The 17,256-nt window shown below is 48.0% G+C and overlaps 1 protein-coding gene across 2 annotated transcripts in view; it reads left to right on the plus strand.

The window, feature by feature from the left end:
* LOC135899344 (uncharacterized) overlaps window positions 1–17,256 on the plus strand; it is a 144,347-nt gene that overhangs the window by 112,339 nt on the left and 14,752 nt on the right. For both annotated transcript variants that reach the window (XM_065428586.1, XM_065428588.1), the window contains exons 5-6: window positions 10,114–10,422; window positions 14,513–14,864. In XM_065428586.1, coding sequence (XP_065284658.1) covers window positions 10,114–10,422; window positions 14,513–14,864 — 661 coding nt within the window. The remainder of the gene's footprint in view (window positions 1–10,113; window positions 10,423–14,512; window positions 14,865–17,256) is intronic.

Genomic DNA, 17,256 nt, shown 5'->3' on the forward strand with positions numbered 1-17,256 from the left:
AGCTCAGAATTCTGCTCCGACGATACAAAGCCTGCTTTTCGACGTCATCGAGGATTCGACAAACACCAGTCGCAAAGCATCGCATAATCACCGAAGAGTGCGCTCGATCACTCCGCCAGAGCCCTTACCGAGTTTCGACGCGAGAACGTGAAGCTATTACGCTACAAGGCGACGAAATGCTGCGCGACGACATCATCCAGCCGTCGACAATCCCACGGGCATCTCTTGTAGTCTTGGTGAAGAAAAAGGACGGAACCCTACGTTTCTGCGTCGATTATCGTCGACTTGACAAAAGATCACGAAGGACATATACCCCCTCCCACAGATAGACGACACATTGGATCGGCTCTGCAACGCTAAATATTTCTCGTCGATGGGTCTCAAGTCTGGCTACTGGCAAATAGAAGTCGACGAGAGAGATCGCGAAAAGATCGCCTTCATCACGCCAGACGGCCTCTACGAGTTCAAGGTCATGCCATTCGGGCTGTGCTCCACGCCTGCAACGTTCCACCGCGTCATGGACACGGTGTTAGCAGGTTTGAAGTGGCAGACCTGTCTTGTTTACCTGGATGACGTCGTCATCTTTGCCGTAAACTCCCAGGATCCCCTTAGGCGGCTTGCGACAGTACTAGAAGCCATCAAGTTATCACGGCTCACTCTGAAGCCAGAAAAGTGCCACTTCGCTTACGATGAGCTTCTGTTCCTACGTCACGTCATCAGCAAGTCTGGAGTCTGCCCAGACCCGCAGAAGACTGCTGCCACCGCAAAGTTCCCACAGCCCATGGACAAGAAGGCAGTGCATCGATTCCTTGGCATGTGTGCCTACAACAGGCGCTTTGTCAAGGACTTTCCATGCATCACTGAGCTCTGACCATCTAACTAAATGTGATGTCGAGTTCAAATGGCAAACGCCGCCGGCTGATGCATTTCAAGACCTCAAACAAAGCATGCAGTCACCCCCAGTACTTGCGCACTTCGGCGAGGACGCCGATACCGAAATTCACACTCGCGCCAGTAGCCTAGGCCTTGGTGCCGTCCTAGTCCAGAGGAAAGACGGACTTGAACGGGTCATAGCTTACGCTAGCCGCTCGTTATCAAAAGCGGAAAGCAATTATTCTACAACCGAAAAGGAATGTCTCGCCATTGTTTGGGCTACAGCAAAATTTCGCCCTTACCTATATGGCAAGCCATTCAAAGTCGTCAGCGACCATCACGCCCTTCAGGACGGTTGGCGCGGTGGACCTTCACACTACAAGAATACGACATCACTGTAACATACAAGTCCGGACAAAAACACTCTGATGCCGATTGCCTATCACGCGCCCCCATTGACCCGCCGCCGCAAGATGACGATGATGACGGCGCCTTCCTTGCAATAATAAGCGCGGAAGACTTCGCTGAACAGCAAAGAGCAGAGCCGGAGCTAAAAAGCCTCGTCGAGTATTTGGAAGCGCACACCGACGGCTGCCCCTAAGGCATTTAAGCGAGGATTGTCTTCGTTTTCGCTTCAACCTACTAGTAAAGAACTCACCAGTCCGCGCCAACTACCTTCTTGTTGTTCACTCAGCGCTGCGTCCAGAAGTAATGCACGCCCTGCATGACGATCCGACTGCTGGGCCCCTCGGATTTTCCTGTACGCTATCTAGGATACAGCAAAGGTATTACTGGCCGCGCCTGATCACCGACGTTGCCCGTTACGTCAAAACATGCCGAGACTGTCAGCGACGCAAGACACCACCAACAATGCCAGCGTGATTACTACAGCCGATCGAGCCTCCTCCTCGACCATTTCAGCAGATTAAGATGGACTTGTTGGGGGCCCTTCCTGACGTCAACAACCGGAAATAAGTGGATCATCGTGGCGACGGACTACCTCACCCGCTTCGCTGAAACGAAAGCTCTACCGAAAGGTAGCGCAGCCGAAGTGGCGAAATTCTTCGTCGAGAACATCCTCCTGCAACAAGACTGATCACCGACAGAGGAACGGCCTTTACAGCGGAGCTCACCCAAGCCATTCTGCAGTACAGTCAGACAAGGCACAGGAGGACAACTGCCTACCACCCACAGACGAATGGTCTTACGGGGCGGCTGAACAAGACCCTCGCCGACATGCTAGCAATGTACGTCGACGTCGAACACAAGACCTGGGATGCTGTTCTGCCGTATGTAACCTTCGCTTACAACATGGCGGTGCAAGAAACAACACAGATCACGCCGTTTAAGCTGGTTTATGGCAGGAATCCGAAGACGACGCTCGACGCCATGCTGCCGCACGTCACTGACGAAGAGAATCTCGACGTCGCTACCTACCTCCCGCGCGCCGATGAAGCCCGACAGCTCGCCCGCCTATGGATCAAGAACCAGCAGCGTACCGACAGCCGACACTAAAAACTCCGATGATCAGCCAGGCAACCGTGTTTGGGTTTGGACCTTGATACGCCGACGAGGACTCAGTGAAAAACCTACAAGATCATCCGACATATTGGCGAACTGGACTATGAGGTCGTGCCAGACGACATTTCGCATTTACAGCGGCGCTGCGCACTATCTGAAGTGGTGCACAAGATGCGTCTTAAGCCCCTTTTACGCACGCTGACGAACTTCCTTAGTTCGTTGTTTTTTTTGCTACGGGTATTTTTGTTTATTACTTTCATTTGTTTGTAGCATCGGGTCGATGGTTTTTAACAGGGGGTATTGACACGTGTACTTGTTTATCTTTATCGGGCGACGACGTTTCACCGCCTAACAAATGTTATCGCAAAGCGCAGGAAGCGCCTGCATGTATGGGAATTTTCTGGAATGTTATCGATGGTTCCATCCGCTGTCTGTGACCGAACCTTGTGTAATCTGAGTGCATGTATGCGCGATGTGAATAATGTAGAAATTTGTGGAAGACACGCGGATCCCAGCAATTACTCTGGAACATTCAACGACTGACGTATAAAAGCCGACGCGCTTGACACGCTGATCAGATTTTGACGATCGCCGACTATATTCGCCGCTGTCACCATTCTTTAAGTGTAACTTGCTTTTGTGGGCACATGCTCCCCCAATAAAACGCTATTTCCGCCATTCACCATTTTGCTTTCTTCACCGTCACCACCACGTGACAATATCCAATAAGGTCAACAAGAATGGAAAGTAAACAGAAACTTGCCAAAAATAAATGGTCATTGGAAGGTGGTCAAGGTTATTCCGAAGTCGCTCCACCCAATATGGCGCCTCCTTTAGCCAGATTGTGCTCTTGCCGTCCTCAACGGTTGCCCTTCACCGACATGGGCAGGTCATTCCGAGACTTTGGTGGGACACTAGCTAGCTTACAGGCCATCCATTCCTTACTTGGTTGCTTGAAAAACGCGGGTTTAGATCGCAGGCTTTTAGTAGAGCGGCTAGCCACGTGCTTCTCCGCGTTTCTGTGAAGAGGACGCCATCCGCTGCTCACCAGCGATCACTTCGCTTGCCGAGGCATACGGCGCACCACTGCGAATCACGAATGAATCACGTAGACGTAGCTCCGAATCACGAAGAAATTCAAACCCAGTCCCCTCATTTAGCCTTTCCTGCATGTCTTGTTACAGTCGTTACCGAAGTAGCGCAAAACCATATTCCTTATTCACTCAGGTTTTAGTGCATTTGGTAAGTGGCGCTCGTGCGAAACAAATACTGGGACTGCTGGCGCGGCTATAGTCCCGTCCTGCAGATAGAAAAATTCTTCCGGCCACTTATCATAATCAACATATGCCGCTTTATTTCGCTCTTTCCCTTCACCCAGTGCAGGGTAGTTGGTTACAAGAGGCCGACCTTGATGCACTTCTTCTGCATATACTACCCTGTTTTTGTTGTTTATTAAATTAGCTGAGCTTAGGATAGCTCTTTGTTAGGTCGTAGGGCAACGTTAATTAATTTTTTATTTTTGTTGTGAAGTTGAAGCAAGTGGGTTTATGCTTGTACCGTTGTACGTATAGCGAAGTACGCAACCGTGCTGTCGACACACGACAACGCGCTGCTCAATGGTGGCACTCAAGCCACTGCGATACCGCCGGCAACAATTTAGCAGAGGAATCTGTCCCACCGTCCACTCATCGAGGAGCTAGACTGGTCTGATAGGGCTATCGATGAAAGCTGTGAGCAAACTTTTGCTTTTGGCATGCTAACTCGGAAAAATTCGCCTAACTCATATTGCCCACTCCACTCCCGCCTCCAAATTCTTCTTTACCCCTGACCTTTATTGAAGCTTTGACTAGTACAATAGACGACAACCCCGCTCCAATGGAAGTGCTATACGCTGTATTTCTCGTTGCTGGCAGCAGGTGTTTTGAAATGCTTGTTCATTTCTTACTCCAATGGCCGGGGCTGCCATCTATGCGGAAGTAAGGAGGCGATCGACCGCCTCGATTGTCCGGGCCACGAAGTTCAGTGCCTTTATTTCCAAACCACGTTAACCTGATTAGGCACCAGGTCGTTCTCGGGGCCGTGAGATATTGGTGATCCAGCCTCGAATTGAGCTGAGGAACAAAGGCATTCGTGTGGTGCTGAGCAGCTTTCAGTCGAAAGGCTTCAGTGACCGATTGTATAGTGCCTTGAGCGTTCTTTTTAGTGTGTCGCTCACACTTTCCTCCGCGTTCTTCATATCGGCTTTGTGCTATGTAGCGTTTCTCACTTGTGCGTGCACGTACCTACAGTTAACCTACTTTGTTCGTTTTATCTCATGTGTGACGGTATCGATCGAATCTGAACATTTATGTTCTATTTTCCAGTTCTAGTCAGAAGAGCTTGCTGACGACCTTTTCCAACTTGTGGGCCAAACAAGCTGCGACCTCAGTTATTATAGCCTTAATGATCGGCCGCACATTTATTTAATGTTCTACCAAATTAGAATCTGTGAGCGCCAGCAAAAACTTACTGGGACACAAGGCGACACAATTCATTCAGACGACCACTGCTATTTGTCGTAACCAGCACTGCTTCAGCCTCATCATCGTGTGGCTCGCAGCAGGTATGCTTTACAGAAGAGAGGCCCTCGGGACATGGACGCAGTCGTCGCATCTAATGTGGTTAAATTCATGGGCAGTTATTCTTTATTTTTTAACTATATATGATGTTAGAATGGCTAGTGGAATGGCTCCTCACAAAATGATCGAATGACGTTACGTTGTACGTGCGATTGTATGGTAATATGGCATACATGTGTCCGCGGTGCTGATTGCGCATGCTCTTGCGGTTCGTGCGCCTAAAACATCCAAGGCTTTGCTCTTTTCAAAAGACTACTATTGGCCTAGTCAACGGAAAGTAAAGAAAACAGAAAGGAAAGATAATGTAAATTCGTGCGATACACTACTAAGCGTACGTCTCAGACCAGTGGGTCACTAATCTGACCCAGGCTCACTGGGCGTTCGTTTATTATTATTGTAAACAGCCTTCAGAACTTCGGATACTCGATGCGATTGCTGAGCCCGAGAAACTCGTCCAGGGATGCGAGTAATGAACTCCTGGATGACACTATTGCAGTTCTTGAAGTCGACTGTACTGTATGACCCAATGTGTGTTCCTCTGTGGTGTGCACACCACTGACTGGTTGTTCCTTTTCTTATGTTCCCTTTCCCTTTAACGAAGTGCAGCATAGTCAACTGGGCCCCACCTTGGTTAACCTTCCTGCCTTTTGTTCTGGTTGCTTGTGGTTGACGTACACATATGGCTCATACTCAGTATGGGTAATTGGCCCAAAGATACATTTTGATAAGATCAAAAGAAATGTGAGATACCGCAAGGTTTAACAGCTTAGCAAAGAAAGTGTTCTAATTCACCTTCTTCCTCTGCTTTCTCTTCTCTTTCACACTGCGGGCTTCTGTGAGAACTTTGAGTCGTTCATCGTATTAAACCTGATTATAGGCGTGCTAAAACGTTTGTCTTACAAATGACCCATCGTGAATCCCCGGGAACGTTGAATTTTCTACAAAACAACCGTTAGCTTTTCATAATATTCCTCTTCCAAGCCCCCCCCCCCCCCCCCCCTTCACCCCTCCTCCCATTCTACGCGTACACAGACACGCACGGAGACACGCACGGAGACACGCACGGAGAAACGCACAGCAAACACAGAAACGCGCGCACGAAAACTGTACGCATGCACACAATGTACACTCGGCGGCCACCTGTCGATAAGGGCCAAATGCAAAAACGCCCGTATCCTCTGCACTGGGGGCACGATAAAGATCCCTTGGTGGTCAAAATTAATCCGGGGTTTTCCCACTATGGCGTGCCTCATAATCAAATCGTGGTTTTGGCCCGTAATAAGGCCCTAGAATTTAATTCAATTCAACAACGCACACTAACACGCGAAAATTAAGCTATTCGTTTTGTTTACAGCGTTCCAACGAAGTTAACTGACTGGGGCCTGTGTATCTCAAGAACATCAGAAGTGTCATTGCGCGTTTGGCTCTAGGACCGTCCTACCCAAACAAGCGTATATTGTGGCCTCGAATTCGTACACGGCTGTTGTTGTTGTTGTTGCTGTTAAAAACCAGTAGGTAGTCTTCGGTTCTTGATCCATGTGAGTTTTGCAGATATCCAGCTTCCAGCCTCGACTTGCGCAAATTCGGCAACAATGCCATCTGAGCGTCTGTTGACAAGACAAAAATTTGGCCCAGACCAAGTTCCATTATTCTACAGCTCAGACACTCCCTTCGTGGGGCACCCTTGACAATCGCTTTGAAAATCAGTGCGTGGCAAAAAGCCATCCAACTCTGGTTACATCGCCCATTTGGCAGCGCAGTGTATTGCGACAGAGAAAGACACCACTGCATAATATTCTTCTCGCATATATTACAATAATTAAAGCGCCATTTACAGCGTTCATCGCAGTGCGGCACGGATAGACTTCGCTAACATTCTGTGTCACTCACAGAAAAGGGTTCGACGCGGAGACCAGTCTTTAATGTTCTGTCTGCGGCGCATCGTCCTCCGCGACTTCTGTAGCAACCGGCGCAAAAAAAAAAAGAGAGAGAGAATCGTGGGATACGGGAAATCAGAAAGGGAAGAGAAGCCTTCTTGGGTGATTCAATCGTCTGCCGTCTGGCGCCCCGCTCCTTCCCTCCAGCTTTCTACGAAGAGCATATATAACCCCGAACAGTGAGCCTGCTGTACGTTTTGACAGGAACCTTGATAACACCAGAATAGACAGCCTTCGGTTGGAACCATTTCTCCACGGGGGAAAAGATGAACGTACAAATGGAATCGAGCGCAAATTTCAGCAACTAGGAGATAAATGAAAGACAAGCACATCGGCTGAGACTCAGAGGCAATGGAAAAAAGACCGTCTCAGAAAACTGATATAGAAAAACAAAATGGAAAGAAGTCTGACAAAAAAAAAAGCAATTGTCCGTGGGCTTCGTGGCCAAATCGGCGATTGATCGGATCCGGCAGGGAGGGCTAACGCAAACGCATGTGTGTGACAGCGAAATTTGAAGGAAGCAGCTGAAGCTGGGCTAGCGTACATTTAGGTTGCTGAGAAATAAGTTTGAGATTGGACGACACCATGGTTATATATATATATATATATATATATATATATATATATATATATATATATATATATATATATATCGTTCGTCATAGGCATGACATCGGCGCTTAACGAACCATATCCATAGGAGAATGAATTCTTTGAAACTTGGGATATGAGCACAGGATAACGCACAACATCAGTCCGTAATAACAGAAGGTGCCCAGTTCAAGAGTGGCGATGATAAAGAAAGCGCTGGCGATTATGCATACCACGGTGGCTTCGTTTTATGCCACCGAATAAGAAGAGGTCGTGAGAGCATTCCAACGATGGCGCAATGCAAAAGCCGCCCATTCGTCCTTTCTGTAAAGCTTATGTACGTCCCTTCGGACGCATATATGATGCGAAGCAAAAGACGCTGATAACGCATGATGAAAAAATCGGGGCCCGTATTAACAAAAACGTTAAGAAATATGTCAACCATTCCTGATGCTGGGCATATTATTAGTGAAGGCGGCCAGCCAGAAGCGAGAAGCCCTCAAGAACGAAGAGCTTTGTGGATTCGGTCCCAAGGCCCGTATTCACAAAAAGCTTTTTGCATTGGAATTGTTCGTAAGAGCAAATTCCAGCCAGTCCCGATGTTCGACGTATGGTTAGCGAACGTCGCCAGTCAATAGCAAAGAGAACTTATGAACAAACCGCTCCCTTGAATCGGCTCTTAGTCCAATGATATTTGTGCGCTGGTTCGGCGTGTGTTAGACTGACGCGGTTTAAGATAGAAAATTGACAGAATGAGTTTTTTGAGGATTCTTCGTCTCAACGGGAGAATAGCATTTCTTCGACTGCACTATATAGGCTAAACTAACGAAGTTAACTATACCTATTCAGCTTTTACTGTGGGACATTACACCGACCGTAACTTTTTCGTTCCTATAAGTAAATACTAATGTCCACCCGTGAAAACAAATCATTGCTTTTATCGCTCTTGTCGTAAAATTAGGCTGCAAATAATGTCATCAATTATATTTAGTCATCGAGAGAATAGAGACTGATGTACCGACATTAACTTTGATCACCTCGTGCTTCTCACGTAGAATACGCGACTGTTTTGCCGGTGGCAGGTGTCGAGAAATACCTTTGTGTGTATAATGGCTGGTTATATTAACTGTCCCTTCTAAAGAGTCCTCGCCAAGTCTGGCCATTTTGAGCTGAGAAGCGCAGCGCATACATTGCGCGATAACGATTGTTTCTGCAAAATATTACATCGCTACGCGCCGCGGAAAGATGTGAAATTTAACACTGAACGCCGTTTTCCCTTCTCCTCGCGCATACCGCACTCCAAGCCGGAGGATTACCTACACGTGCTAGTGCGCCTACGTACACGCGTTTGAACACCCGTCGTGGTTGCTCAGTGGCTATGGTGTTGGGCTGCTGAGCACGAGGTCGCGGGATCGAATCCCGGCCACGGCAGCCGCATGTCGATGGCGGCGAAATGCGAAAACACCCGTGTACTATCTTAGATTTAGGTGCACATTAAAGAACCCCCAGGTGGCCGAAATTTTCGGAGTCCTCCGCTACGGCGTGCCTCATAATCAGAAAATGGTTTGCCACGTAAAACCCCATAATTTTTTTTAAAAATCTCTTCCGTTCGAATTGTAGATTGCAGCCAATGTTGATGCTAAACATATTATTAGAGATGGCAACCAGTCAGTGCCAAAGAGCAGCTGAGAACGAAAAGCTCTTTGAATTCTGCCCCTGTCGCACTATGTGTTAACGAGTAACTATAAGTGATAATTGATGTAAATGTATGCAGCAGCCGGAAGCATTTGTTTACCTTTACCCTCCACCGGCCATACCTTATACTTCTGTTACCTCAAGGGCACTTTCACATTCCGTAACGTACCCTTGGAGAACTGGATGTCTACGCTCCCAAAGGTAGAAGATTCTCATGAATTAGATACCGCGTACTGTTTGTTATCTGAAGTGTTTCGGTCCGATGTCCAATGGCCACAAATCAGTAAGCAAGTGTCGCTCATTGTTTACAGCTCTTCTACTGCCTTTGCATGGTCTGAAATGGGATTCGCAAGAAAGCTTTTTTCTGGCCATCACTAAATCACAACCCTAAAACATTGATGGGCCTTCATCTACACCTCAAAAATTAATAAATACTTAATAATCTCACAGCTTAGCACCCCGTAGACGATGTTTCATGATTCTGAAACCTGAGTGAGACCTGTTAAATTTTACTTGTCTTGATTACATACTTTTTCTGGGTCTTGCACAAGGTTAGAAGTAACGTAGGTTGTCTTTTTGCATGTATCCTTTTACAGTCTCATACATGCACTTTAATCTGATGGCTTCAATCTAGACAGCTACGCAGTCCAAACGGTGTCGACGTGTCGCGAAAGATGATACGCGTGCGGCTGCGTACGCCCAGGAATTTCGGAGGCGCAGTAGCTCCGAACGACAACTATAGGATCAGCACCGAGGCTGGGTTCTGGGAACAATGCAATTTCGCATTGACAGTGCGCTAAGAACCACAGCGCCCATCCATGTAGCGCCTTCCTGTCTGTGAGGTTGTGGCCTTCGTGACGAATGTACGTACCTCGCAGGGCAGCCATCCTGGACGCGATCAGCCGGCAGCGAGCCCGCTTCGACACCATGTACGCGGAGGTCCGCGATCGGAGCCCCCAGGTGGACGGCGTCACGCGCAAGCAGGAAGAACGCTATACGCAGCGCCACTACTTCGGCGCCGCCGAACGCGACAACCGTCCACGGGATTACGCACCCGAGGGCGGGTTCCTGTGCCCGTCGGAGATCCTGTACGAGCGGCCGCGCCGGGCCCGCAACCACCTAGGCGTGTGGAAGGTCATCGTCAACATTGGCGAGTACCGCCAGACCATGCGCCTGGAGAAGTGCCTGTAAGAGAGCCTCCACGACTCATTAGCCCTTCATTCTTGTAAAGTGCGCACTCGCTTTACAAGTGCGCAAGACGGGACAAGACGACAGACGAGGCCGAGTCTGTCCTTTCGCGCTCATCCCGCCTTTAGCTGCGCAGTTTACCATAGAACGCAGCCGTACCTCTGTCCGGCTGTCTATGCCTGCGTTCCCTTTGTTTTGTGCTACGATTTAACAGCGCAAAAAAAAAAGAACGAAAGAAATGCTAAGCAGTGGAATCATATAAAACAAATTCCAACGTTCGCTTTCCTTTTTTATCATCTCTTACTTGCGTTTTGTGCTCTGCTTTTATGCGCTATGTAAGACGTGTGCGTACTTTTCAAGTGGCCAGCGATACGCAATCGCTAATCTACGGATTCAATTTTCAAAGCAGTTAAGTCAATGTTCTGGCAGCAGAAATTCGGTTAAGCTGGGTTGCCATTCTGGACATTGTCAAGTTCGCCATATTGTCAGCTATGACTGGCTCACAGGGCTGCTACAGCCTCTCCGATTACATCCAAACGCCAATATGGCGGGATTAGGCCATGTCTCCTGTATAATTAGCACCCGTGGATTCACACGGCTGACCGAATTCAGCGGACGAGCATGACGCTACTCTGCGCCGCCGAATCATGAAGTGTACGAGGCTGCAGAGGAGCTGCTAGCAGCGTGATTCGCTGCAGCTATGCCACGTCACCTTCGTCTGCGAACTTTGCTCCTCAGTGATCCGTCCCGTCGTGTGAATCCAGCTTCGGTGTTTAACTCTCCGTTTTAATTTTCCTGACTTGCGATTCCCTAGCGTGAACCGAAATCTGAGTGCACGAGCTTTCTTTCATTTCGCCCCAGTTGAAATGCGGCTGCCGCGGTTGGTATCGAACTCGCGACACATAGTCGCAAAGTATCCGCGACAGGTACAGAAGCGTTGATTTGATGGGCGGCCGCTTACGTAGTGTCGCTTACGTAGCGTCGGCTTTGCGTCCGCAAGCCGTACGTCACTGGTCCCCTTGACAAATTGGCAGGGTTATTATTTTTGAGAAATGGTAGAAACGTACTGTAGCGCGCCTTTAATTTATATTTGTCCAGGTTGTCTGGAACTGCTGCCGTGTCTAGTAGTACCGCTTCCTTGCCTTCTTGCGTCGCCTTTTTCTCTCTGTCGCCCCCCCCCCCCTCCCGGATGCGAGCTACGATCTAAGAGGGGCAAGGCTGTTATTAGACAATTGTATAGCGTACACAACTATAGCGTACGTTATGCGCTATAGTATAGCATATGCTAAACAGCGCACGTTTGTTACAGTTTTAGTTTAAGCGGGCAGCCGACACCGCCGCCATGTTTCGCGCAAGCCATGCAAACCACGCAAAGACGCCAAGGCTAAATCTGAGAAATAGCGTGCGTACGCTGTACGCTATAGGACGTTTATCGTTCTGCGCATGCCCAGTTACGACCCGCTATTTTATAGCGCACGCAATGGTATAGCGTACGCTAAACTAAAACTGTCTATTCACTCGTTTTGTGACTGTATCGGTTTTCCTCATTCTCTCTCTCCTATCACTGCCTCCTCTCTGCTATTCTATCTAACTCCCCTCTGGAACGTTGTATGTTAGTACAAAGATAAGCGCTGCAGTTTCTGCAATGAGTTCGCGGGTGGTCTCGGATAATGCCAGCAGTCGAGAGGCTATTGTGGCGACGCCCAGGAAGCTCCAGGGGACATTGTAGCGACGCGATGGAAAGGTACAAACGAGTTTCTGGTGTCGCCTTGACTCTAATTTTCATAATTTCCTGCCCTGGCTATGCTGCTGTTAGCGTCGTCTCCCTTGGCACGTTGCACTCTGGCGCGTTCCTGCCAATTACGTACGCGCTTTGAACCACCTCCTGACGCGGCATGCAAAACAGCGACAGCAGCAACAGCAGCAGCGGAAAAGTCGAAGGAAGAGACAAAGACAGCTTCGCTTTAGCAAACGCTAATTTCCACACGCGGATTTGCGGACGAAGACTGTCGAGCATTTATTTGCATGACCTTGTGCTAGTCAAGACATGTGGTGAAGGTGGGGAAAACCCACCAGATATCCACACAGCAACGCTGCATGCAGATTACACCGCCAGCACAACACTACCAAGCAGTTAGAGTCCCACCTCCATTCCGCTTGGAGGGCCCAGCCACAAATTAGAGGAAATGTGGGTTTTGCATTTTAGTGCGAAATCAATAAATGCCCCATGACGCTAACATTTGGCGTTGTAGTAGCAGGCGTGACCGAAGGATGGTACCAAAAATGGCCGACGGCAATGAGTAAAACCACATGTTAAAAAAATACTCGATTTGACGTGATATTTCTCAGGGAGGTCCCTGTGAACAAAGCAAATTAATGTATCTGAAAATATTATTAGGAAAATTTTGGTTTGTATGGCAATCAAGCTCGAACCTCCGGGTTGCCAGACGCGCACGCCTCCCCGACGCCACGGTGACTCCAGGGTTCCTGATGACTAAATGGATGCCTAGTGCGTGCATCACTGCGCACGCCACGTCGCAGCCATCTGGCTAACTAAACATGTGGCCTAGTGCATGCGTCATTGGGCACGTGACGACGCAACCAATGGGCAGGAGATTGCGCCGTGTCATGAGTGCATGTATAAAATGAAGTGTATAAAATAAAAAGCGTTGATGCCCATTTGAATGCCGCTGAGCTGTCCTTCGGGCTATAAACTCCTGGCGGGCAAGCAAGCGCGTTGAGGCGCTTGGCGCGTTTTCATTTGGCCATACCGAGGCTCAGTTAAAACGCAGGCGAGAGCTAGCGCGGAAAAGGAACGCGCAGAAAAAAAAGCATTTAATCAAAGCGACTATAATGTTTTCGCATTCCTGCACCTAAGCAGTCTTCAAGTGTATCTGCCGAATTTTAGGAGAACTTGACCGACCAGTGCGTGTCCGCCAAGATAGAACTCTCAATTTGCGCTTCTTCAGCCGCGGATCGCGGAGAAGCGCGACGGAAAACTAATCAGCACGAAAGCAAAATAAGCTTATCGACGTCGCAAACACATCTGAAGGCTTTAGAATACATCGCAATACAGTGCTTTTGGTATTACAAGAGTAGTTTTCTGTGCACTCACTTCGTAGTTCATCCCTGCCTTTCTTATTTCTCTCTCTCTCTCTCTGTCTCTGTCTCTCTCTCACTTCATAGTTCAACTGAGTGCTTCACTATTTCGAGCTCTCTCGTAACTAGCGTAGTATAAAGGTTATAAACAGGGATAAGGTGCCTCAGAAAGGCTGACCAACGTTTCGATAGGCCGACCTATCTTCGTAAAAGGACTTACCTTCGTCTTTGAAGAAGATAGGTCCTCCTATCGAAACGTTGCCCAGCCTTTTTGAGGCAACTTATCCCTGTTTATAATCTTTATATCACTGTGTGCTACTACCTCTGTCAACCCTCTTCTTGATTTTGGATTTTGACAACCATTTAGTTATTTGTGTAAACGTAGCAGCTGCTTCCTTTTGTACCAAAACAGATGTGTCAACTTTATTGCTTTATTTTTTTATTTCTTTTTTTGAGGGGGGGGGGGGTGTTTGACCCTTATGAGATTCGTCATCATTTCCACAGGAGCGTTTGCGCTCCTTCCATGTACTAACACGGATGGCGTAAACGGAGGACTACTTTGGGAAAATGTCTGCTCTACTCCACATAACCTACAGCGCAGTCATTTAGCGAACGTTGGTGATGCGCCTCTCCTCGCAGCAGTATTGACTATGGTTTAGCCAGACCTCGTTTTCATAATCCCGCGCATCGCTGATTTCCCGGTGACAACGGCTCAGCTGGATGCATTGTTTTGTGCTCTTCGGTCTGGCAAGCCCGACGCTCACTCTATGCAGCGGCATGTTTAATAACCTGCAAAATGTCTCTCTCTCTCTTTCTCTCTGGTTATTGAAGTTATGACCTGTTTATCTTGCAATCATGCAGACGTCAAAAAGAATTGCTCTGTCTTTAATTAGCTTGTAGAACTCGATGGCATAAATTTCTGAGCTCTCCGACCATCTATGTTTTCCCTCGTGTTTAAACCACGTTTCTTGCGGATGTTTTGCGTCACAGGAGACCGAATCAGCCATGCTCGTACGTCCTCGAGAAATACCAGAGCTCGTGCAGCCAAGTGTACAGCTACCAGCGGCTGCTCACCTTCGAGAAAGGCAAAGGGCTGCACATCGACATCTTCCGCGTCCCGTCAGGCTGCTCCTGCCACGTGAAGGGCTTCAGCCCCTACCAACGCCACGATGAGCCGGTCGCACCGATACGGCAACAGCCGCCGTTCGAGTATGACCGCACCACGTACACCAGTGCAACTAGCCTGGCAGCTGCCAAAGAGCCCAGCAATGGAGGCGGGAAAGGGAACAACACGCTCTGGATAATCTTGGGCAATGGAAAAGATCTCGATCCGGAAACCAAGGTGATGATCACAGAATGTATGATTTTAGTCGGAGTTCTCATATTGTAACCTATAGGGTGCCGTTACTTCTCGCGATGGCTCTCTCAGTTGGCTTTAGTCTTTTGCTTCTGAGTGCGAGTACGTGGGTTCAACTCCTGGTCAAGGCAACCGAATTCCAATGGGAGTGGAATGCAAAAAACACATGTGTTCAGAGCTTTGGATGCATGGTAAGTATGCCCAGGTGGCCAAAATTATACAGGAGCCATACACTACGGCGTCTCCCATAGCCCCTGTTTTGCTTTGAGACGTTAAATCTCATCAATCAGTCAATCAATCGGGCGCTGCGCCAGCAAGCAAGAGTGGAAGAGCGCAGGGATTGGGGTTTTGATGAGCGAACACATTGAAAACGCAAGTCATTAAGCAAAGTGGAGCAAGAACTAAAATTAAGCAGCTTAAATGAATTTTGGGAAACTAAGACAAAAGTACATTCACTCGGCACGTGTAGTTAGAAGGTCCTGAATGCATATGCAATTTTACGTAGTTCAGTTTTCCTTTGGCCAGAACCACAATAAAAAAACGCATTAACGCTTTGTAACTCCCTCCAATGAGCACAAACAAGCGAGTTGAACATAGCCCAAAGGCCATGTTAGAGAGGAGCGGGGTGGGGGGGGGGGGGGGATGCGGGATCAGTACTTTATCTCGAATTTAAAAAAAAAAAGCGATGAAGTTGGCATGTGGGACATTATGTAAAGCCATATCGCGCACAGGCCGTGTCTAAGTGCCCATGCAGGCCAGCGGCTCTTAATGCAACGGTCCCGATTGATGGCAAGCGGAAAGAAAGGTTCCTGGATCCCTTTTCTTGCCTGTCATCGATTCCTTGTTTACCCATTGCTCCTTCATAACACGTACCGTCTTGAAATGACAGTTATAGGTAATACTTACTTCATTTTCTCTTTATCACTTTCTCGGGGAACCTTAAAGTTCTTTCATGCGGCTGTAGTAAGCCACGTGTTCACATGTTAACTTTTTAAAAAGAAATTACAGTATCGCTTAAGCACGCTCCTGCCACAAGTTTCCAAAGTGCTACAGCTTCCAGAGGGCTCCTGCTACGAGTGTTCAACTAGTACTGCTCCAGATTATGTTTCATGCATCGCCCTTTGCAGCAGCAAGCAAACTGTCCAAATAGACACATGCAATGAAAAAAAAATAGTTGTTCAGCTGAAGAGGTATAACGCAAAAGCAAACAACAGATCACTCTCAGCTCGAAGCTTACCGTTTTTCTCTGAAGAATTTTACTGTTACAGTACCGTGGTTTCGTGGAACTAATAGCACCAATGGATTGCGGGCAAGTACGGACATTTAGCACTCAATTATGGCTGAGCCTCCTTAGGAGGCGAACTCCAATCGATGCCAGGAGAAAAATGCACTCGAATGCTTACACTCCTCTACTCTAGGCGGCGCATTGACCTGTGCGAATGGCGCACAGTTCTTTTCCTTCACTGACACTCGTTTGGCAGCACTCCTAATATCGGTCAAGTTGCACAATCAAGTTGTGCAGCATGGTGGCAAAGGGAACCACAGGCTCGGCCTCCTGTGAAATGAAGCATACAAATTCGCATGTGCCTTGCACGGCACGTGTTACTTATAAGATTCCCCTGAAGTGCGGCAGATGCTATATTGGACAAACCGGTATAGTTGCATTAACGTTCGTCTTCAAGGGGAGTATGGTAGCGCGATTCAAAGACGGGACAAGAGAAGACACAAAGGGACACACACAGCGCTAACTTCCAACACTGTTTATTGTCGAAAACCAGGTCGTACTTATACACTCAAAGCACATGAGTCACATCCACGTGAACAGATTAACAATCATAGCGATACATTTTGTGATAAGTTAGGCCATGCGCAGAAATTTCAGTTCTTTTTCAGAGAGAGCCAATGATGGTTTGCTGATACATGTATCCCCTAGGGCATCAATCTGCTCGGCTTCTATTATAAGTCTAGTGAGTTCGCACTTGTTTCTACCGGTAATGGTTGTTGATTCGAATAGAGGGGAGCACTTATGTTGCTTACAATGAAGGGAGAGAAAGCCATCTGATACAAGTTTGTCGACTTTATTTTTGTGTTCGCGCAGTCTATCATTTATGCATCTGCCCGACTGTCCGACGTAATACTTCCCACACGATAAGGGTATACGATATACAATTGAAGTCTTACATTCTCTGAACTTCTTCCTGTGTTTAACGTGGCAGCTAGGGGCACTTTCTTTCTTTTCTGGTCTTGTTTTCCTGCACAGGCTGATTAGTTTGTTGGGTGCAGAATTTGAGGGTGCAGTTGGGTGTTGGGTGTTGGGTACAGATTGATGCCCTAGGGGATACATGTATCAGCAAACCATCATTGGCTCTCTCTGAAA

Source organism: Dermacentor albipictus, chromosome 1 (genome assembly GCF_038994185.2).
Source record: "Dermacentor albipictus isolate Rhodes 1998 colony chromosome 1, USDA_Dalb.pri_finalv2, whole genome shotgun sequence".
NCBI classification, from domain to species: Eukaryota; Metazoa; Arthropoda; class Arachnida; order Ixodida; family Ixodidae; genus Dermacentor; species Dermacentor albipictus.